This window comes from Bactrocera neohumeralis, chromosome 5 (genome assembly GCF_024586455.1).
Source record: "Bactrocera neohumeralis isolate Rockhampton chromosome 5, APGP_CSIRO_Bneo_wtdbg2-racon-allhic-juicebox.fasta_v2, whole genome shotgun sequence".
NCBI lineage: Eukaryota > Metazoa > Arthropoda > Insecta > Diptera > Tephritidae > Bactrocera > Bactrocera neohumeralis.
Window position 1 is genome coordinate 64,443,278 of NC_065922.1, and position 24,369 is coordinate 64,467,646.

At 34.7% G+C, this 24,369-nt stretch overlaps 1 protein-coding gene and 1 long non-coding RNA gene across 5 annotated transcripts in view; one reads left to right on the forward strand and one right to left on the reverse strand.

Moving 5' to 3' along the window:
* The window catches only part of LOC126759151 (rho GTPase-activating protein Graf), a 204,224-nt gene that overhangs the window by 173,353 nt on the left and 6,502 nt on the right, over positions 1-24,369 (forward strand). For 3 of the 4 annotated variants that reach the window (XM_050473812.1, XM_050473814.1, XM_050473813.1), the window contains exons 5-7: positions 20,238-20,453; positions 20,517-20,588; positions 22,243-22,294. In XM_050473812.1, coding sequence (XP_050329769.1) covers positions 20,238-20,453; positions 20,517-20,588; positions 22,243-22,294 — 340 coding nt within the window. Of the gene's footprint in view, positions 1-8,909; positions 8,970-12,693; positions 12,835-20,237; positions 20,454-20,516; positions 20,589-22,242; positions 22,295-24,369 lie in introns of those variants that run through there. The other variant, XM_050473815.1, reaches the window with a different exon arrangement.
* Positions 1-24,369, reverse strand: part of LOC126759204 (uncharacterized) — a 276,318-nt gene that overhangs the window by 82,106 nt on the left and 169,843 nt on the right. The window lies entirely within an intron of this gene.

A 24,369-nucleotide genomic window follows, 5' to 3' on the forward strand; every position in this document is an offset into this window, starting at 1 on the left:
ATTTTTTGGCCGAGATGAATTTTTTAATTCCCTGTAAATAAAACAATTCACGATTAAATGACAAAACGTTCTGAGTGATGTTATGCTAAAAAATGTCAAACTTTCCAATGGAAATGTCAGATTGCACCTGGCAACACTTAGTGCTGCCCTAGGCCATAATATATATAGCAGCCCTCGTAACCCTTCAAGAAAATGTCCCTAAGAGGATTTTTTGAAATTCAAATTAATTTCCGAGTTACAGCTAATTTGGTGACTCCGACTCCGACTGCGCGCGACTAGTTCTCATACTTTAGACTCGTTTTTCTCATAACTACTTTTCTAGAAACGGTGTGCATGATATCTCAAGTTCTACTGAACCGATTCACATGCAATTTTGCACAGAGCTTTCTTATACATTATAGTATCGCACTACGAAGAGCTTTCGAAAGATTTTTTTTCTTTATTTTTAAAAAATTCCGAACCACAAAAAAAACAGGGCAATCGAAACCTTTTGTTTCGTAGTGCGATAACTACACTTTTACTTTTCACAGATTTCGCATAAATTTTCATTTTAGATCACGGAAAGGATTTATATCCTGCACACCAAAGATATTATAGCTTCGGCACAGCCGAACTTTACTGTTTTTCTTGTGTTTCGCACTTTTTAATCAATAAATAATGATATTTCGCTTGCCATGGTTATGTTGCAAGCATCTGTAAGACACCTTTGCCTGTTACCAATGGACTTCGTGTATATTCATGTATGGTAAAAGGTAGTGCTGCTTAATCTTTAATTCTCTTACTCTTTTCTGCGACTTGTATTCATGCCTACTTCTTGTTGCCAACTTCTTATCATTCAATATGCGCGTGTGCAACATTCGCCTGCAGCTGCTGCCATCCGCACTGAATAATTTAACACATTTGCAATATCGATTGCTGCGTACTTTGTTCGTTTTCTTATGCATACTTCTCTACCATGTATGTCTGTATGTATGTAAAACAATTCACTACCATTTTACTAGTTTTTTGGCCTGGAACCGAGCTCCCCACACCCAACTTTGCCTTCTATTAAAGTTCAGTTTCTCTTCTTGCCACCCCCGGTTTCATGCATATTTTCACATGTTCATTTTCGTTAAACCGTTTTGTCATGATTTTCTTTTTGTTGTTTTTCACTGTGCACCTTAGCACGTGAGTCTTTGCCGTAAACTCGGTAATTTTTTCAAGGCACATACAAGCAAATACATATTTACACACACACATATTTGCTTTTTGTTTTGTTTTACTTCACTGCTTCGTTTCCACGTTTACACTTGCTTTGTTGCTGTTGTTGGTTGCCTTGATTTTTGCTTTGGCTTCCTTATCAGTCACGGTCGCCCGGCGACTGCTGTTGCTTCAAGGTTTTGTTTACCCGGCGTTTACCTCGAATTGTTGTTGTTGTGCATTTACTTAATGTTTGTCGAGTTGTTTGCTATTGCTTTTGTTCTAGCTTTCTAGTTTATTGTTATTGTTGTGGGGCCGCATATTGCCGGTGCCAACAGCTTTTAATATTCCGTGTTTCCTGTGAGGCCAGCAGCAGCGGCAGGATGCCACAAACAGACCCTCATACCAGCGCATATTTTTATTGTTTTTGTTGTTGCCTTTTCTACGTTGTCTTTCCATTCAGCGAGCTGCTGTTTGTAGAGACATGGTTTGAGTATTGCAGCATTTTTCAGCGTTTCTATTTTGCAACAAATTGGGGTGTGGCTCTTCCTTCGTGCTCGACGCCAATTTTCAGAGGTGTGATTGTGGTACACAAGTAAAAAAAGATAACAAAAACAGCGGATTGTAAATGTAAAAATTTTGCATCCCATTTTGCTACCCTCTCTCTTGTCTTTCTCCCACTCTTATGTATGTTCTATACTGCAACTTCAGTCATTTGCCCCCAAAAGTATGCTACGTCAATATATTTCATGAATGAAAATCATGCTTTTAAGTAAAATAATAAATAAATAAGTGAAGGGTGTCTCTTTAAGGTGTATAACCTAGAAATTTATTTGGTGGATCCAAAAAATAATTAAATGTTTTAAGTAATGTTGTAGTGCAAATTCGAACTGTTTCACAGTCATTAACCGAATTTAAAGAATTATGACTCGAAAAGTTTCAGTTTGTTAAGGCTGTATCTACCTGTAGCCTGGCTACTTTGATCAGTTGGCAGATTGGTTGAAAATCTGTTGAAAAGACCAGCAACCAAGTTTCCTTTTAAATTAACCTATGAAGACACTTCATTCAAAAGTTCTAGTGAACAATGGTGAACAAAATATTCAAGAGAACCTGCGATATTATAACGCAATGAATTTTTGAAAGTATGGACTAGAGCGCTTAACCAAGTGGAATGCGTTAAACTAGTATAAGTTTCCTAATATTGGTTGCTTAAAGCTCAATAGGTGTGTCGAAAACCTTTACTGTCTTCACAGGCTCAAGCTTCGCATTGTTACTCTTGCAAATGATACGGTATTAGCTAAGTTCGGAAGTTTCAGAATTAAACAATGATATTGACCATCGATTTATGAATTGCATATGAATTATATTTTTTCCAAGGCTGAGGCTCTTTCCCGTTTCCTTCTGTCTCTCACCATCACCATCCGTCTCTCTCTCTCTTTCGCTTTATCTATCTCTTTCGCTCTCTCTTTCTCTTTCGCTCTCTCTCTCTTTCGCTCTCTCTCTCTTTCGCTCTCTCTCTCTTTCACTCTCTCTCTCTCTTTCGCTCTCTATCTCTTTCTCTCTCTCTCTCTCTCTCTTCTCTCTCTCTCTCTCTCTCTCTGACTCTCTGTGTGTAGCTCTCTCCCTCTCGTCTTGTAATAACTCTATTTCTGTCACCTACTCGTTTTTATTTTCTCTGTTCCTCTTTTGCTTTACTCCCTTTCATTCTACCAAACCATTCATCCATTCTATTTTCAACGATCAACAACATGCCAAGAAAATATTGAGTTCCATTGGATCCTTATATAAATCTTTGTCAAAGTGAAAAATTGAGACGTTATTGACAAAGCACTCTTCGAAATGAAATAATAATATTTACTATCGATTTATGAATGGACTATATTTTAACCAAGGTTGAGGCTCACTAATTCTTTATCTCGCTTTTTTTATCTCTTTGTTTCTCTCACTCTTACTCTAGTCGTCTCTCCATTTCACTCTCTCATTATATAGATACTTCATTACTTATCTCGCTTTTACTCTACTTCTTTCTCTCTTACTTTTATCCCACTTCTTTCTATCTCTCTGTTTTATTTTCTTGTGTTAATCTCTGTTTCCTTCTTTTCTCTCCCATGTATCTTATTTTCGCCTGTTGCTTCACATCTTTTTTCCTTCTTGTTCTCATTAGGAATGTTTTCATTTAAAGATCTCTCAAAATGTCTGGTCGGCGTGTATTTCTTCGGTTGAGAAATCATATATAAGATACCAGATAATTTCCAAAAATGCTTCTTGGAATGAGGTTTAATATTTTTTAGTGTTTCCCATTGGATTATATAGTATATTATACAGCTGAGTATGACCCATCTTCGGCCAAAAACTCTATTTTACGAACTTAAAATCTTAAAAAAGAGTCGAAACAGCTTCGGCGGTACAGAGTACAATCATATTTTCCTTGAAACATTATATGAAAGGTAACCTTAGTCAGGTCTGTCCTCGTCCTAAAAAAACACCCATTAAACCATTTCCTATGCCTCCCTGTATACCCACTGGAATAAGTGTGTAGCTTGCCTCCCGCGGCGTTTACGTTGATTATTCAGATACTCCACTTAATGGGGGTTGTTTTGCTTGCAGAATCAACTTCGCCCAATGCAATCCTTGCCTCCAGCAGTACACCTTGCAATTCATTACTGATTTTTCACTTTCTCTCTTCTACCATTTCCTTTCAAATATTTCACTCCACTGGCTGCCTTGTTTCGCTGTCATTCAATTCACTGCCGCTTCACTAAAATCCACTCAAAATCATTCGACAAACTCTGAAATCACTCACCTCCAGTTTGTCATCGTAGCGTCCTTTGTCAAGGATTTAAAACGCAAATCACTTTGACTTTAATTGCATGCGCCGGCAAAGTCTATCATTGTGCCGTTGGATGGCCGCGAGCTTGACAATGCATGGACGGTGCAGATTATAAACACATGTGCCTTAACAATCTATAAGCACACACACATACCATATCTTGTATATGAGAAAATTGTGTTCTGTAGTTAAATTAGCTCTTATGTGTTTGTACTTACATATGTGCTGGAGTAAACTTTTAGTCGGCATTACACAGTTAGTTTCGCCACAAATCACACCTTGGGCGCTGCTTTGCAATTGCCCATTTTGCCCTTAGTGTGGGGTTTAATGTATTTTGACTAGCATAGCTAGAAATGGAACTTTGGAAAATAATTTTGAATGTGTTAAATTTGAAATTATATACAATTTGAATTATATAAAAAGCAAATCTATTATCCCACTGTTTTTTGATTGTGAGGTCTCGCTTTTTGTGCATTTGGCAGAGTACACTTAAACTCCAATCATCGGGCATGCTTTCGTCCAACCATATTGTACAAAAAGCTGATGCATTCTCCTTATCAGCTCTACACCGCTGTATTAGAATAGTCGGCCGGCCATCCATCGGTCTCCGCCGCTTTGTTGTTCTTCAGACGGGTAATTGCTATACGAACTTTTTCAGAGTCGGGCAATGGAAGGTCCGCTCAGTCATTATCGAATGGGGAGTCACTAGATCACATCTGCGGGTTGTAGAAGAGTTTGCTCCGGTCTTGAAACCTTTTGTTCGTTTGCAGCTGTACGTATGGAGCTCGAAATGTCGTTTCACAGTTCCTTTATAACGAGTTGCTAATGAGTGCTCTCAGAGAGCAGGAGTGTAAGTCGACTGTAGTAAGTGACATAAGGATCTACACATTTCAGTCCCTGTCCCGTCCTTCGCAGTTCTTGGACGGCGGTGATTTCAGCCTTAACTCTAACGAGGACAACAACTAGCTGGGCAGCGTCACCTTCCCAATTAAGGAACCGGACATTCCAGGTGCATGCCCTCAAATCATAGTCCTTAATTCGTTTGTCATGATCGTCATCAAAAGGGAAGTCACTCATCCGAGGCTTGTTGTTTGTTTTCATTGGGTGCGTTTTTTACTTGGCGGGTCCCAAAACCAGCGCACAACCCTGCGGAGGGGATGTTTCGCCTTCTCACTTTAGCTCGCCTTCAAATGGATGTTCTTAGGCTACCCAGAGGATACTTGGTCAAAGACCGGAAGTTGTGAGCTGCTTGAGCCATATGTAAAAGAATCGTTTCTAGCCACTCCCAAGTGAATGACGATCAGAGAACTTTCTTCACTTCCGTGAACGCATGGCTCCATCCTCCATGTGGCTTTATATATTTATATATAAATTTGCTTCCTTAACTCTTTCTATTTTTGTTTAAATACTCAATTCTTGGAATATCATTTCAATAACTTAACCCAAAAGTGAGGTTAGGTTTTCGAGTTTTTAGCAGTATGATTGCCTTTTTGTAAGACTTTTGATTTTCGATGATTTTTCTACATCATTTATTTTCTTCTTTGGATTATTTACTACTAACCTAAGCTCAATAGTTCGGTTAGTTTTGTGTAGCCTTTTAAATGTCATATGCTACAATATTCTAACCTCAATCTTTTTAATTCTAATCTGAAACTTTTCTGTTTATAGCACGTAACATTTAAAGGACAACATGTCATGTCATGGCCCAGAATAAAATCTCAACTAAATATTTATCACACTATTATTATTAAAATTGCTAATAACTCGATAAAATCGATATATTCTCAGCCTGCTTGTCACAACTGTCAATAACCGCCACAAGCGCAAAGTCATATGTCAGTCATTACAGCTGTCTGTCTTACATACCGTTACATATCTACTATTGTATGCAGTTTTATGTGTAATTCCCATTATGTCCTTCATTTAACTCGTCTATACCATACCAATTTCTATATCTATTTCTATTCGTACACAATCTACAATTACATTTATTAACCCGAAATGGATTTGTGTGTTATTGTTATTGTATGGTGGCCTGGTCGTTGTCAATGGAGGTCGAGTGAGGTTAGATTTGTGTATACTTGTATACATACGTGACAGAGGTGAAGTATTACTATGGAAGCTATAGCTAAAATCTAAGTTCCATATGAAACAGGATATATCAAAAAGAAACATATAAAGGGTGATCCATTTCAAGGTTCTCCGTCATGTTTTGCTCCAAGGCCTGAATCGAAGCGGGATTGTCGCATAGACTTTAGACTTCACATACTGCTACCGCAAAAATTCTAACACGATCTTGGTGACCAATCGACTAGCCCTAAAAAGTGAAATTATCTGCTCACCGAAGTGTTCTCTCAATAAATCCATTGACTGATGTGATTTGGGGAAGGGGAGACGTATTGTTGAAACCAAATGTCGCCGAGATCACGAGCCTTTCAGGCATCAAATAGTCGGTTATCATGACGCGATAACGGTTGACGGATAACGAATTGACGATTACGTTCTTGCCGACATCATTTTCGAGGAAATATGGACCGCTGATTCCACCGGCCTCACAAACTACACTAAACCGTTGTTATTTTTTGAATGAATTGACAGCTCTTGAATCTCTTAAGGTTGCTCATCGTCCCATATGCGGCGATTTTGCTGCTTTACAAACCCATTGAGCCAGTAATGGGCCTCATCGCCGAACAAGATTTGGCTCGAAAACTTCAGATCTTCTTGGAACTTTTCAAGAGTCCATAGAGCGAAGCGCTGTCGCTTGGGAAGGTTGGGCGTCTTCAGTTCTTGAATTAGTTGTATTTTGTACACTTTCCATTTAGGATATCGACGTAAAATGCGCGAAGTCGTTCCACACCTCAATCCGAGTTGATGCGAACGGCGCCGAGTCGACTCTCCACGGCTGCTATATTTTCTACACTGCGAGCCTGACGTGGTCTATTCGGTCGAATATTATCCACTAATGAATGCAGGGTCGCAAGTAGTAGTCGCAGTAGGCCGATTATGTTGACCAAAAGTTGAGCGAACGTAAATTAGTAAACATTGTTCAGGTGCAATTCTTTCCACGATGAAATGTCAAATATGCTTGATACGACTCACGCGTGATCTGTCAAAAAAAGAATATTTAAAAAAGTGCCTCTACTTGGATCACCTGTTATATGCATGTAACCACTCAGTTAACAACTTATAAATATAGCCATGTTTATTCATTAGGATCAGCATATATTTGCTATCCTTGCAAACCGCAAGCAAATTCATCCTTTCTTTTGTCCAACTCTATCCGGTGTTTCTTACCACACACACACAGCCACAAATAGACAACCGACTGTACACGCGCTTATGTGTGGGCGTTCTCATTACAAGTAGGCGTATAAAGCACTCAAGCTGTCAATTAGTTGACAAATGCAGTGCTTGACTTTTGCGCGACAAGCCTACCAACAAACAACTACATACACGTATGCACATATAGTATGCATAGATACATACATACACTCATGCATATAAGTGGCCGACAACCCATTTATTTTGGAGTACGACTGCTGCTGCTGTTGTTTATGGTTTTTATATAATAAAAAAAGTTCTAGTGCCATACAGCTATGCAAGCCCTAAAGTGCTTGTAAGTGTTTAATTAATTTTGTGAAAGCTTTTATTGCTTACTTGAGCATTTAATATGTCTAGTTTAGTGTGACACTAGCGAATTTGTTTATAAAATATTATAGCAACGAATTAGCGCTTTCTCAGCTTTTATGACAAGTTTCAAAGCTCAAAAGCTTATTAAATGAAAAGTAAAAGCTCAAAAGCATAGTCATCTTTAAACACCAAAAAGTGCTTTTCCAGTGCAAATCGAAGTTGTTAAGCTTAGTTAGTTAAAGCTTAGCAGTAGATATTTAAAGCTCAGAAGCAGTGAGAGCTTTATTAAAATTGTGATTTTGCGACGCAAGTTAAATGAATGTATTATGCGCTTCCATAATTATATTCACATTTTTTATGTTATTGAGCTTTTCTAAACTTACGTAGACTTTAAATGAAGAAAATTGTTTTTATTGTTTTTTAAAGCTTAAGCTTTTCATATTATTTGCTACATTTAGGCACACATTTCTTAGGGCTCTCTTAATTTTCACTATTTCTTCTTATAAGTACGTAATTAGATAATAGATAAAATCCTGCGGAAAGCTCGTGGAGCTTTGAAAAGTCTTAAGAGAGTAGGAAAATAATTGAAAATATTTCAGTTGATGAAAATATAGTATTTCCTTATAATAAATTGAATTATTGAGCCTTGAAGCTGTAAAATATTTTAGGATTTTAAAATCCTTTTATATATTATATATATCAACTATTTTGTACAATTATGTTCATGTACTCTTTATTAATAATAAAAAATTTATTTTAATATTTTTTCGGTTTTCTTCTCATATTTTTCATTTGAAGCTTATGCGCCTAAAACCTTGCACTATAGTTTGCATAACGAAATCGCGCCCTAAAGTACACTTCAAAGCTCTATGTACACCAATTCAGAATTACTACTACATTTTTGGAACTTTACTATATCAATTCTCTCTTTCGCTCTCTCTCTTTCAATCACTTTATTACTGCCTCAAACTTTTTCTACCCTCACCAGTTAACTTTCTCTCGCTCTTCGCTTTGTTTTGCCTAAAATTAAAGCTCATGTTTTTCTTCGCCCTGCTTGAAAGCTTCACGTGCATTAAACGACTTCGTTTTTACCCTTTAGTTTGTTTAACCATTTGCTGTCATATACTCTTCGATTTATTGCCACATCTTCCATTTTTGCAACTTTATGTGCATTGTTACGGTGCTTTAATTGTTTATATTTTTGTTGTTACTACTATTACTACTACACACACACACTTGTATATTGTCGTTTTGACACTTTTCGCGGGACTTGCACAGCTCTTGCATGCTGCGCGCTTGTTCGTCAGCAGGGGTCGTGCGAACACTAGTTGTTGGTATGAGTTAATGTTTATTGTGGTATAAAGCATTATTGTTGTTGTTTTTCCTATTATTGTTATATTAATTTTGTTATAATTGTTGTTGTTTTAATTTTTCTTGTTATTCTTATTGCTTTACTTTTGTACTCTTGCAATCTGTTGTTACAGTGTATTATAGTTTTCTTCACCTAACGGTTGTACGTATCACCAAACACTAACCGATATATATATAAGGTTATATTATATATATATGTATATATAAATAAACAGGATGACGAGAAAAGTTGAAATTTGGTTGACTGTCTGTCTGTCCCTCCGTCCGCCCTACTCCCATGACGCACAATTTTATATTCTACTTGATTCGTTGTGTACTGGAGACTGATTTAAGGGGGTATTCTGGTCTAGAAGCATGAATTTCACGTAATTTTTAAAGTGTCGTAAAAAAAAGGCAATTAATATTTTTACTATCCATTTTTTATTAGTTATTTGTTAATTTTAGAAGAGTACAGAAAAAAATTAAAAACTAAAAAAAAAAGTAAAAAATTTCAAAAATTATGAGCTGACGAAGTGGGGGGTCTCTAAAAATTTCCACGTGACCATACCCATGATTTCAACCCTCCTAGTTATCTGAAACCAAAAAAAAAAAAATTATTAATCTTGAATAATATCGCAATGGCAGGAACTACGGAAAAGTGGGAAAGAAATTTTTTTTCACAAAATGGCGACTGCCTGAAAAAAAAAGTTTTTTTGGATCACTTTTTCTGACTATTTCGATTTTTTCAAAAATAATAAAAATAAAAATTTGGGGATGGGGCTAGTGCCAACCATAGACAAGCCTATAAAGAAGACTATATAAAAATTTCAAGGTAAATCGGTCCAGTAGAACCTGAGAAATCGTGGATATCGTTCCGAAAAAGTCAATTTTGAGAAAAACGCGTTCAAAGTTTCGCGTAAAGTCTTTTGTTCGATTAGTTCCGGCCGAACCAGTTTGGATGCCGGGTCAGAAAAATGCCTATATCTCCGAAAGTAATTTGAATTTTGAAAAATCCTCTTGTACACATATTCTTGAATAGTTTAACTTTGAAAATATAAAAAAAATCGATTTTTTTTTTAATTTCTAGATCAGAATACCCCCTTAACAGTATAAAATTTTGCACGAATAATGCTTTAGTGTGTGCCATCTTATAAGCAAAAATTGTCCAAATCCAATCAAAACTGTTCAAGAGCCTCGTTACCGAATATGTGGACTCCAGTACCTATAGTTGACTTTTGATCGAGAAATGTCGGTCAATGTATGATATATATAACTGAAATTAAAGGATAATCCTTCTTGTATAATGGTATGTTTGTATGTCAAAAATGGGTTGAATCGGACCAATACTACCCTTAGCCCCCATATACTTAACATAAAGATTTTCGAACTTCTGGGTGACTTTGTACAACATACATACATATATCGGCCCATATGGGAGTTACCCTAATGAAAATAAAAGCGCGTGTTTTATTCATAACAGCGTATCTTTGTGCCTAAAATAGATAAATTTGAGCGAAAACTTGGCCTAGCCACTATATAACTAATACGAGTATAAGGATTTTCGAACATCCGGCTGACATTGCTCTATATGATTGGTTTGACAACTTCAAGTATTTCCCTGGCTTTGATTCTTAGAAGTTGCAAGAGTATAAAATGTTCGGTTGCATCCGAACTTAGCCCTTCCTTACTTGTTCATGTTTTAGTTTTTGTTCTTATTGTTGCTTTTTGATTCTATTTTTCGTTTTTTAGTTTTCAGTCTTACTGTTGGTTATAGTATTTGTTGTTGTTGCCATATTTTTCATTCTTGTTGTTTTTGTTTTTATTGTTTTAGTTTTTGTTCTTATTGTTGCTTTTTGATCCTATTTTCTTGTTTTAGTTTTCAGTCTTACTGTTGTTTATAGTATTTGTTGTTCTTGCCATATTTTTGATTCTTGTACTTATTGTTGTTGTTGTTCTTGTTTTTTATTGTTTTAGTTTTTGTTCTTATTGTTGCTTTTTGATCCTATTTTTCGTTTTTTAGTTTTCAGTCTTACTGTTGGTTATAGTATTTGTTGTTGTTGCCATATTTTTCATTCTTGTACTTATTGTTGTTGTTGTTTTTGTTTTTTATTGTTTTAGTTTTTGTTCTTATTGTTGCTTTTTGATCCTTTTAGTTTTAGTTTTCAGTCTTACTGTTGGTTATAGTATTTGTTGTTGTTGCCATATTTTTCATTCTTTCTTGTTGTTTTTGTTTTTATTGTTTTAGTTTTTGTTCTTATTGTTGCTTTTTGATCCTATTTTTCGTTTTTTAGTTTTCAGTCTTACTGTTGGTTATTATTTGTTGTTGTTGCCATATTTTTTTTGTATTTTTTTGTATTATTTTTGTTGTTTTAAATTTTCTTGTTGTAGCTGCTCATCACCAAAATACTACAAGAACGCATGTAAAACAAACGTAAAATTTTCCACTTTCAGCTTTTATTGTTTTCCAGTTGTCCTCATTCCTCCACTTCGCAACGCATGCTTTTTGAGCTTTTCGCTTGCTCGTATTTTCTTACACGCTGCTTTTCGCTTTAGTTTCTGACTCTTCTGGCATAGCTGGCCTATGCCTCCGTGGCTCTCCACATTGCAACCACTCTCCAGTGTTGGGTGTAAGGCGAGTTGGTCTCTTCCATGCTTGTTTGTTGGTTTTTCCCCACATACAAATACACTCGCGCACTCACACATGCACATATTCATTCATTGTGTAACAGTACGCTGTATGCATACATATCTACATACGGGTTAAAGAGTTTGTATATACATATGTACACACATACAAGTATATGTGTTTGTAAGTTTGTGTGTGCAGGCTCGTATTTTCGCGATACGAGCACCTTCTCTCGTATCCATCCATGCGCTACGGGATGAAAAATCAGTGTGTACGCGTAGCAGCGTGACGTGTTGACGACGAAAAATTAGTTAGATTTTCAATTTATAGTTATTTAGTGTAACAAATGCAGAATTTAAACATACTATTAAAATATTCTAGTTGCTAAAACATAGTGCTGTTGTTGTTTAATGAAATATCGCACAAATTTCAACGAGTTTAGTGTGCTTTTAGGCGTTGTGTAAAGTATATTGGTGTATTCAAGCAAACACCTGCAACGCAGGCAAAGAAAAAATAGAAACAAAAACGACGAGAAAAAAAACGAGCAATAATAACAGTTAACGAAGTGTGTAGTGAAGTGTATACGAAGAAGTGCGTAAATAATTTTGTCAAAGCGCAAATTGTGCAAAAGCGTAGTGTTCTGTGAAAAATTAAGAAATTGTGAATTGGTTTTGTTGTAATATGTTTGCTTTTATTACTACTTGACACAAATTTGCGCACAATTATTATTATTTTTTAACATAATTTTGTGCTACTTTGCACCCAGCTGCCTGCATATACATACTTATTTCTTTCAAGGATCTTGCCTGCAAACCAATCAACTCTACAACTCCCCTTTGCACGCCTGCACACTCCCAACATACTCTTTACAATCAATGCTTCCACATTTCTAACTTTTCACTACTCCTTAACGCTCTCCCTTCGCTATTGTTGCCCTAAACCTAGCCGCTCATCAATTATCCTTAACTCCAGCACAAGCCAATAAGTATAAACAAGTTCCGTGTCGAGATTTGCTGTAGAAAAAGTGTTTAAATATCTTTTTTTTTCTTTCCTTTCTGCACCATAATCCTTCCGCCAGTTGTGCTTTCGTGTGTTAGTCGTGTCGCCTTTGCCGCTAGCTGTGTTAACGGATTTTCTGCTGCAGCTGCAAGTGCCAACATGTACGCTTGTCTCAATTGTTGTTGTTGCGGCTGTGGTCGTCACTTGCAATTGCCACTTGGTAAGTCATTGTTTGGCAGGCAGCAGGCGTTTTGTTTTCATTGCTGTCATTGAGTGGCTGTTTAAAGGATTCTCGGCGCATTTATGCCAAAGCATTGTTTATTTGTTTTCTTGTTCAATGAGCTTTGTAAATATGTGCAACGTGCATACATATGTATGTGTGTGCATACAGTAATGTTTGTGTGCATGTATGAACATGCAGCAGTAAGAGTTTTAATATTTTACATTGACTAAAATAACGCAAAAAATACACGAAAATAAACGAAATAAAAAAATAAAAAAATACAAAGAAAAAAAAAATAAAAAAATAAATAAAAAAAAATAACAATAAAAAACAGAAATTAAATTTATTTTTATCATTTTTTGTTTGACTTTCTTAGTATGGTATAGGAAAATGAGTATTTTCTTTTTTCTAAATAATAAAATAAAAATTTAAATAAATATAGAAAAAATGTAAAACTTAAAGTAAAAAAGAAATATAAAATAAAAAAAAAAATATTTATTATTAATTAATTGATTATTATTAATAATTAATACATAATTTTATTTATACTTTTAGAAGTTAATTAAATAAAATACTAGACGACAAAAAAAACAAAAACAACTCAATTCCCAAAATTATATAGAAAATATATACATAAATCAAAAAAATTTTAAAACAGTAAACTGAAAGTGAAAGCGAAACAAAAAAATATATTTGTTATTAATTAACTAATTATTATTAGATATTATTTAACTTCAACATAATTTTATTTTTTAGAAAAAAAGATGGAAAAGTTTCTAAAAAATTGAATGAAAATATATAAATAAAAAATCAAAAAAAAATTTAAAAATTTAATTAATTTTTTTTTTTAATATTGATAGTATAGAAAAATCAGCATATTATTTCTGCATAAAAAAATATAATTTGAACAACAAAATGCATACATACATATGTATACATATAAAATAAATTACCCAATGAACAAATAGTAAAAAAATCAAGAAATGACTTATTTTAAATAAATAAATATTTTATTTAATTTATTAGTAATGTATTAACTTATTGTGAAATATTATTTATTTTTTTTAATTTTTTTCTTTAACATACACAAAAGAAAATTAAATTAATTAAAAAATAAATAAAAATTTATTGACAAAATTATTAAAAAAAAGTAAATAAATATTAAAATATTAAAACAAAAAATAAATAATATTATTAAAATTTTTTTAAAAGATATATACCTAAACCCGCGGCCAAGCGTAACTTACCATTAAGAAATTTCTAGCGAAAACGTGTTCTATCACTCATTGTAACGGTACTTGTTGTGGTAATGGAATTTTTCCGTTAAGTTCTAACGAAGTGATCTCTGACTTACACAAATATAAAATATTAAAAAAAAAATAAGTTCTGTCAAAAAAGTAAAAGTAAATCAGAACTAAAAAAAATGTTAGAAAGTGTTTGGGAGGAGGAAATTTCAAGCAGTGTTTTGGAGAAACTTGTTGGGTCAATGCCTGCTCGTATCGAAGCTGTAATATCCGCTTGAGGTGGACCGACGCCATATTAGATTTCCCGTTATTCTTTTTGAATATGTTGTAATTCCATTTTCAATTGAAACAAAAAATGTTGTTAAGTTATTACAAGAATTAGTAATAATGAAATCAAAGACTTGTGTGCAAATAAAAAAAAGTTGTCTCAATTCAATTTTACAAATGGGCCTGATTAAAGTATATATATTCGAGCTATCGATAATTCCCCGTATTTTTTTTTCTATTAAATCCATAAAAAAGTTACCCAAAGAACGAAAAAAAAATTGAAAATAGCGAAAAAATATCAATGGTAAGTTACGCTTGGCCGCGGGTGTTTGTACATATGTATAAAATAGTTAAATAATAATACAATTAAAATAAAAAATAATAAATTATTATTTTCAATAGTTCAATAATAATAATAAAATTATATTATTAAAATATTTAAAAATAAAATAATAAAATATTTAAATAATAATAAAATTTAAAGAAAATAATAATAATTTAAATTATTGTTTTCAATAGTTCAATAATAATAATAAAATTATATTATTAAAATATTTAAAAATAAAAATAAAATAATAACTAAATATTTATAAAACTATTAAAATAAAAACTATAGAAAATAGTTGTCTATTTAACGACCTGGCTAGCCATACATAATGCGGATGTAAATATATAAGTCCAATACTTCTAGTTTTATTTTACTTAACATAAATATTTTCTTTTTCGAACTCAACTATATTCAAGCACCAAAAATATATTTAAAAAATTTTTCAATATACACATCTGTTTTTGAAACACAAAACAGGCTAACAGAACACAATATGGGCTTTAACCAAATTACGGGTTTCTAATCGATCGAGGTATTTACGACAAATTTGTTCGAAACTATTCGATGAATGTTTTAGCTCTCATACCATGAACCACTAAATAACTTTCACTTTAATGTACACTACAGCTGTTTATGCTAATATCTGTCTTACTTAATTTCACTTTTTCTAACTATAATAATCATACCATCGTCCATTACCGAAAATATATAAATGTAGAACGATTCCTACATTTCATATGATCCAATAAATTAGCTCTTTGTTCATTAATTTTTTCCATTACCTTCTATATTAGAACAACACATTTCTCCGGTTTTCTGTGAATAATAATACAAGGTCCGGCACTCGAAGTGTAATTAAAAAAGCCATAAATTCGGTTTGGAAAATCATTTTGATTTATTTTAGAGTAAAAAATGTGTGAAAATAATCATAAATTCAGGAACAATTCACTTTTGCTCGATATGACCACCGTTTGCCTTAACTATGGCCTTGAGACGGTCAGAAAACGAATCGCAAGCTGCCCGAATGTGATTTTGCCGGTATTTTGACCCACTAGCGGACAATAGCACATTTCTTCAGCATCTCGAGACTGGTAACGAGTGATTGTGCGATAAACAAAAACTTTATTCACATTAAGGTGTTTGAGCTAACGAACAATTGCTGACTGTGATGCTAAATAAAGGCTTAAAATTTAATATTAGGTCTACGACTTTATTCGAACGTTTATATAACAACAATTATATAAAATTGTATTATTCAAAGTACTGGTCATCTGAAGCTGTAATATTTTTCCAAATTTCTGGCAATTTGTCTATTTCATGCCATAAGAACTGCGTCGGTTTGGCGGCCCGGAATGAACCAATCCAATTTTTGATACCCCTTCTAATGTGAACCGCATTCCAATAAAGGCGTCGGTCGGATCGGATCGACCGGAGCAAATGAAAGTCAGCAGCGGCAGGGTTTGGACTATAAGGCTATAAGGCGGCTGAGGCAAAACTTCCCAGCTGCTGTTTTCTAACTAGTATTTCAGCAGTCTTGCAGCATGCAGCCGAGCGTTGTCATGATGGAAAATGTTTGCCTCATTTGTAATTACAAACCCGGGTGTTTTACGCTAGACAACCGCTTCAATTTGATGAGTTGTGGGTAGTGTTGCCCATTAAGAGTTTCACGATATTTTAGCAGCTCATAATTATGAATTATAATTCATCACGCCCTTCTGATCCCAGCAAATATAGGGCATTTTAACTGGGGGTCACTGACATGCGGCGATGCCGTTGATTTCTCTGGATGGCCAGGTTTCGCATATGAATAAACTTTTTGTAACTTCTACACGGCCTTTCTTGAATACAATTCGCTCGGTCGTTGTCCACACAACTTAACCTCACTTCTTTACGCGCGTCAAAACTCTAAAATAAAATATTTTACTGGTAGAACATTTGAAAGCGCAGCAGGTATCTCATATCTCTTTCGACTAAAAATTGCGGTTTCTGGGGTTCAAACGCCACTAGGTTCGCTTTTAATTGAATTTCTGAGCAACAGTCGCTGTCATTCTCAGCGATATCACAGAGTGAATTATATTGTTATCAGTGCGTTGCACTATCACCGAAACGACTATTGCAGCACTGCAACATTTCACGTCATTGTATCGTCATAAGACTTCTTCTCCACTACACACTTACACGCACGCACTGCACTTTTCGGAATTTCGTCTTTAGTGAAGCAAATGAAATTAATTACCGGCTTGTGAGTTCAGCTATGAAATAATTGGGGTGCGGCCGCACACACATGTCGGCCAGTGGCAGTGTGGCAACAACTGATTGGCAACAATGACGGCGTCAATGCCAATGCCAAAGGTCAAAAGATCAATTTTTATGCGCTACCCCGCTAAACTGACGCCGACTGACTTTGCTTTTGTTTTTGTGCGACTGCTCCTTGTGTGGGCATGTCGCTTGAGCATTTCTTCCGGCGCTCAAAGTGGCTTACGCGCTTCCTAGTTGGCGCGCCGCTGTCGTTGTTGCTTTGTATGTGGTGTAAGGCGAGGCTACATGCACAAGTTTATAGCTAACGGTTTATGACCACATGTAACTGCAAAAACACTCGACGAACAGTAAAAATATACACATATCATAGTTTAACGGTAAACGAGAGTTCGAACCACGTGCCAATCATCCACAGTCGGCATTGAATAGGTTCAACAAATTTGCAGAAGAATAGTAATTAAAACAAGAGAAAATCGTATACCCTTCACAACTAATTAAAAAAGGTTTTGCATACCAAAACTTGATTCCGAGCGTTTGGTTTCTATAGCTCTTGCCATTTACGAGATAAATACAAAAAAATGCGAATTTCATGGAAAAAAATCAGGTTTAGAGCCCCATACTACCTCGCCGGTGTGAGTTACGACTTTGTTGCTCTGGGCACTTTTGTAGAGTGAACAATTCTGAGAAATATGCGTCTAAAGTCAAAGCGATGCCATAAAATACCTCTGATCTGTAGGAATTTAAAGATAAAAACTCACGATTGTAGTGTATTTTCTATGGGAAATTTGTACAGGCCTTGGTCCAGTTCTTAATTTTAATATTAAGGGCTAAAATTTTTAGGGAACTTTTTTTAGGGTATTTCCAAGAAAATTTAGTGACGGGACTGAAAAAAATTAATAGTTCAAAGAAAAAAAAACACCCTAATGTATATGCTTAATGGTTCAATCCGAATAATTTTTTCGTAGAATTTAGATTTGTCTTGGACAGTAATCCATACCAAGTTTTGAGGAGATACCTCGTCAAATGAATGTCTGATTAGTATAATTTCTTGGAAGTTTGTAACAATGCCTTGAGTAACACTCCAAATTTGCTGGAGATGTCTCGTCAAATGAAAAAGTTTCCCATACAAGAACTTGTTTCCGATCGTTCAGTTTATATAGCAGCTGTGGTAATTATATGCTAGAGTGTTCCGGTATCAACTGGTCCGACAAATAATTAGCTTCTTGAGAAGTAAAGGACGTTTGCAACATTTCAGATCGATATCTCAAAAACTGAGGCACAAGTTCCGGTTTATACACAAGGACAGGCACGGAGGGCTAAATCGAGAATTTATAGAGTCTCCGACTTTTCTTCTTTCTCTTACTTCATGGCAATAGTAACATACTAAATACTCTGTTCAGGGTACAAGAATAATAAAAAGCAACAAAAATAATTATATTCATAAAAGCTCTCAAGGATAACAAGGATTTTTTTATCGAGTTCTTTTCTAATTTTTTCGATTTCTTTTCTGATTTTTTCGATTTCTTAACAATTTTATTTTAATTTTTATTTCCTCGTTCATTCATTCATTAAATAGGCTGTGTCACACTCTCGTATAGCTTCGCGTGTTTTGTTATCTTTCCCTGTACCTTCACATGTTTTTCTCTTTTGCTTTTTTGCGTTTGCGCGTGAACTTTTTTGTCGTACAAAGTGTGGTAGGACAGGATTTTCCAGTTGGCGTGTGTATTCAATGTTGCTTGTGGCTATTAAAAGGCTAGCAAATGGCGCTTAAAGGCAGGAGGGCGGGAGTTTGCGTGCTTCAATCACTCATAATTATTTTGAGGAATAGGCGCCAACTTTTGTTATTTTCTATATACTACGCAGCAATGTTAGGTTAGGTTCAGTAGAAGATGTTGACTATGGAAAGTTAAAGAGTTAGACTGCATTTCACTCGTGGTGATGGCATGTATGGAAAGACAAAACAGTTACAATGAGTTATATCAATCACTGTATACTGTCTTACATAAGAAATGGTCTCAACAAGTATCTATATATATGTACATACATATATGTAGTATAAAAAAGATGGAAGAATTAAGCAAAGAGCTCAAAAGCATGGCCTTAAGCTAATATTGAACTATGTCGTATACTTTTTTAAAGAGTAAATATCAGTTGTAGCCTGCCACCCTGAGGTAGTGTTAGCGCACTTGAAATTACACATCGTAACTAACATTAGAAAAGCTGTTTGTTTGTTAACTTCGATAGCTTTGGTACCTACCATTGCGATTTGACAGAACTTTCACTAAGCTTTTATTGAGCTTTCATTGGGCCACGGAACTTTCGCTAAAACCCTTTACAATTTTCCAAAAATTTTGAAAAGCTTTTATTGAGCTTTCATTAGGCTTTTACGGTACTTTCACAGAATTTTCGCTAACCTTTTTTTCCAATTTTACAGAATTATATATTATAGAATAAGGTTTTTTTGAGCTTTCGCTTATTAAAATTGCCTAAATTCAATTTTACAAAAATTTTGAAAAGCTTTTATTGTGCTTTATTCATTAGGCTTTTACGGTACTTTCACAGAATTTTCGCTAACCTTTTTTTCCAATTTTACAGAATTTTTGAAAAGCTTTTATTGAGCTTTCACGCAACTTTCACGTTCACTAAGGTTTTTTTGAGCTTTCGCTTATTAAAATTGCCTAAATTCAATTTTACAAAAATTTTGAAAAGCTTTTATTGAGCTTTCATTAGGCTTTTACGGTACTTTCACAGAATTTTCGCTAACCTTTTTTTCCAATTTTACAGAATTTTTGAAAAGCTTTTATTGAGCTTTCACGCAACTTTCACGTTCACTAAGGTTTTCTTGAGCTTTCGCTTATTAAAATTGCCTAAATTCTCTTCCCACTATGAAACGTGATTCCACTCTTTTTGATCTCTTTTCTTATTCAGTTATTTTGTACTTCGATGTTACCTAGCTTCAACATCACTTTAAGTATTCTTAAGCTGTTGTTCCAGATTACTTCGTTATCAGAGATAGTAAGGAACGGGTTGACACCAACTCAGGCATAGTTTTTAAAGCTCTTTCTTGTAGAATACTTAAGTAGCTCATGAACAGTCTTTGGTCCTACTGACAAATATTTAGATCAAATTGTAGGCTGTAGAATACTATGTCTGCGGACTCTCTTCAGTTTCATCATCGTGTAGAAAAATTATTTGCTTTATGATCTATATGAAAATTATTTTTTGAGCAATGTGTTATATTTGCAACAATGTATTTCAAATATTCAATTAAATTATAATTATCTCTTTTTTCTCTCTTGCAGGCGGATGCCAGTCTGGGTATGCACGAACGTGAATATGTACAGGAGTCCTTGAGTTACGTGCTACGTATACAGGAAGTGCAGGAGCGCATCAAATTTGAGTTCGTTGAAATTCTGCTTGGCTTCATCTCCGGCTGGTTGGTATTCTATCACACGGCGCACGAGCAGGCGGAGGACAATCGGGATTACCTGCAAGATTTACGGCATAAAGTGCAAAAGGTGAGTTGCTTGAACAAATTTCTATGTCAATTTGAAAGTAATTTGTATTATTTTTGCTTTCAGACACGCGAGAACTTCGAAGGCACTCGAGAGAAAGTCACTGAACTGAAGACAAAATATATGGAAAAGAGAACGGTGTGTAATTGTGGTTATTTCTATGATTTGCAAGCAATATAAGTCATGGGTTAGGGAAAAAATTTAGACTAATAATATTTTTAATAAAACCCGAATCCCACAAGGGTTCCAGTAACGATGTCAATAATTCGCAAATGCTTCGACTGTAGAAGTTTCAATCTAAATTCACTAAAATGTTATTAGAAATCTAGAAAAGAATAACATTTTGACAAAGGTCTTTCTAGGCTGTCTAATAGACAGTCGTATGATGTATTGGTAAACTAAATAAAAATATATTTCGATTTCGAGGAGTCCGCTGTAGGAATGGTGGTAATAACCCTTGGCTTAGTTAGGTTACGTTTTACTGGCTGGCTGTCAGGCCATAAATATACCTACTGATTCTTTTTAATGTGAAATGTAGGTTCAGTTTAATTCAAGCTGAAGTATTCGTTATACAGAACGTCAACGCTTTTTGCGATAGTTTAAGAAAGACTTGATATCTAATTATGTTGCTTCATTTTGTCATTTCCCAACACTTTTTGCATGTATCCTCGTTACTTATGCTCATCGGGTTCGCATGTGATGCCAATAAGTTGTGACTTTTGGGGAATAGTCATGCGTACTTTCTTTCGGCGCCCTTACTGCATATTCTTGAGGCATATCATCACACTCTGATCCGTCTCTCAGCTCTTTCGAAAATGACATTGTAATCGTTTTAGTCACTTCTACATATATTTTTTATATTTTGCGTAATGGTTCGGTAGCCAGAATGTTGGCACTTTTCGCAAACTCCTCAGCTGTTTCCTTCCCGGAATGCCTTTGTGGTCTGGAATCTGGTATACAGCTAGTTGGCCAGTCACGTCATGCCTCCAACCTTCTTAAGGCAATCACTGACGTAAGCCGCTGTGAGATTATTGCTTAATTGCCGCTCCTGCGCCATCCACTTGAAACCTTCTTTTTAAAATAAAACGTGAGGTTATATTTTATTTTATCCAACAACATCCTGCTTGTCGAGCTATGGCGGAAGTTTCTTGTGTAAAACTTATCTAACGTCGCCAATCTTGTAGCTGCTTTTGTTGTAGAGTGAAGGCACTGCAATATCGTTTGCATACTTAAATTTCACTTCTATTATTTTTCTACTAATATACCTTTAACCTAACCTTAATATTTGCTCTATGCTTTGGATCTTTCTTTAAAGCACTTAATCGCTTGCCATAGTTTACATTTAAGGCTAAAAACAGCTACATATGACAATACGAGAATTTTCTTTCTAAAAAGTCCGTTGTATAATCGGACAAACCTTCAAAAGCTGCAACTGACTGACTTCTTTTATTTTTCCTGAAGGGAACTATCACTTTCGATAACCGTTTGTGATTACCACAAAAAGAATGACCCAAAAAAAATTCCAATTTTTACTCGAGATTTATTTATTATGGGCTATTTTGGTATAAGAAAATACCAAGTTTCTTTCTATTCCATTCCTTAACAAGTCAATACTGCTGGGGACAGTAAAACTTCATGATTTTAAGCATAAAATATAAGGATACGAGTCAGATCTCTCTACTTGCCTAAAATTATATTGAAAAGAAGCTTTTTATTTTTAAGTGATTATTCATTTCTCATCGCAAAGTTATCAATTTTTATACTAAATTATATAATCTCTTTTTTTTTACAGAAACCAGAGGAGAAATTCACAAAACGTGGCTATTTATTTTTGATGGAAAAAAGTGAGTCTCAGTGTTTTATGTCTTTTATTAAATGGTCGTATTTTATAGTTTCCTTTTCATTTCCTTTTACTCATTATGTGTAATTAAATATATGTATATACAAAGGGTGATCCATTTCGAGGTGCCTTACTTTTTTTTTTAAGAAAAAACACAGAAATTTCAAATTTAATGGGAAATGTTTATTATCATTCGAAAGAACTTTCTTTGGCATTTATTTTTTCAAGATTATATTCTTTCAAATGTTGGCCGCGGCTATGTCTCAGATGATCCATTCGTTCCAATTTTCGATGACTCGTTCGTGCATCTCGTTCGAGTTCTTGGTGGTCTATCGACCGGCCCAAAACGTAAAATTATCTGCTCACCGTAATGTTCTCTCAATAAATCCATTGATTGTTGCGATGTGTGTGAATTGGCGCCGTCTTGTTGAAACCAAATGTCGTTGAGATCACGAGCTTCAATTTCAGGCATCAAATAGTCTGTTATCATGACGCGATAACGGTCGCCATTGACGATTACGTCCTTGCCGACATCGGTTTTGAAGAAATATGGACCGATGATACCACCAGTCCACAAACCACACCAAACCGTTGTATTTTCCTTATCAAATAGCAGCTCTTGAATATCTTCAGGTTGCTTTTCGTTTCATTTGTTTACCATTTCTGGCTCAGTGGGTGTCATCGCTGAATAAAATTTCGCTAGAAACCGCCGGATTTTCTTGGAATTTTTCAAGAGCCCATAAAGCGAACGATGTCGCTTGAGAATGTCGAGCGGCTTCAGTTCTTGAGCTGTATTTTCTACGCTTTCAGTCGTTCTTTACGTCAGTCCGAGTTCGCTCCGCCGCTATATTTTCTTCACTGTGTGCTGGGCGTGGCATATTCGGTCGAATATTATCCAATAATTAATGGGTCTCAAGATAGGTGATGGTGTTGCAAATAGTATGCTCAGTAGACAGTTTATGTTGAACATTAGTTGAGCAAATCGCGCGAAACATATTCTTTACAGAACGATTTGTAAACGTTGTTCAGGCGTAAATCTTTCCCCGATTAAATGCCAAACAATATGGAACAAAAATAACATGGCAGCTTGACACGACTCATGCGTGATCTGTCAAAAAAAGGCTATTGAAAAAAGTACCTATTCTTGGATCACCCGTTAAATAGTTTTATAATGTATAATTTTCTGCTAAAGTAATTTTTGATACAACTTATAAAATCACCAAAAAATGTGTTTGACTTTTGACTTTGAGTTCAGTTCTTTTGCCACATATCGGAAAAATGAGGAGTTTTAGTTTGTTATTTTTAATAATGTGAGGAACGTATTCACTAAACCTTAAGTTGTTGTAAATTTATGTAACTTAACTCTTATTTTTTGTTTAATTTGATTGTACAATTATAAAGTGAGAGCCATTAGCTTCCGTAAAATTATGCAATAAAAACAATTTTTCACAATTCTATAACACTTGAAGCTCCGTATGCACGTTAATCTCAAAGTTGCTCGAAAAATGTTTAATGGAGCCTACCGCTTTTCTTAAAGCTTATTTAAAAATTGTTATGGCGGTTAATTCGGAAATTTTTATATATTTGGATTAGAGTGCTTTCAAGCGAGTTGTTTCATAAACTTTTACGAGTTGAGTTGACTTAGGAATAATCCAAATTAATCCATTTAGTGTTTTTGAAGCACTTTCTAGCTAAGAATGAACTTATACACTTGTCAATAGTGGTTGCTTAATATTGTTGCGCATTTTCTATAAAATCAGTAATCACAACTTTCCGGTAAAGTTATAGCTACAACTAGAGATGTGTCTTTTTTATAATAATTGATAGTCATATCTTCTTTAACTATGATCTTGTTCAATATTTTCAGCCGTTTGTACTTCTAATGGTTCTAGTTGGCTTGTGATGAAAGTAAATTCATTGGAACACAATTAAAATTAGGGTTGCTTAAACCAAAACCAACTGCTAAAGCAGTTCTTTTGAATGTATTTTGAAAAAAAAAGCACAGAAACAGAAAATGGACAGACAATCAATGTACCCACGATATTTCTATATTCAATAGTCAATACCTTTTGTGTACTG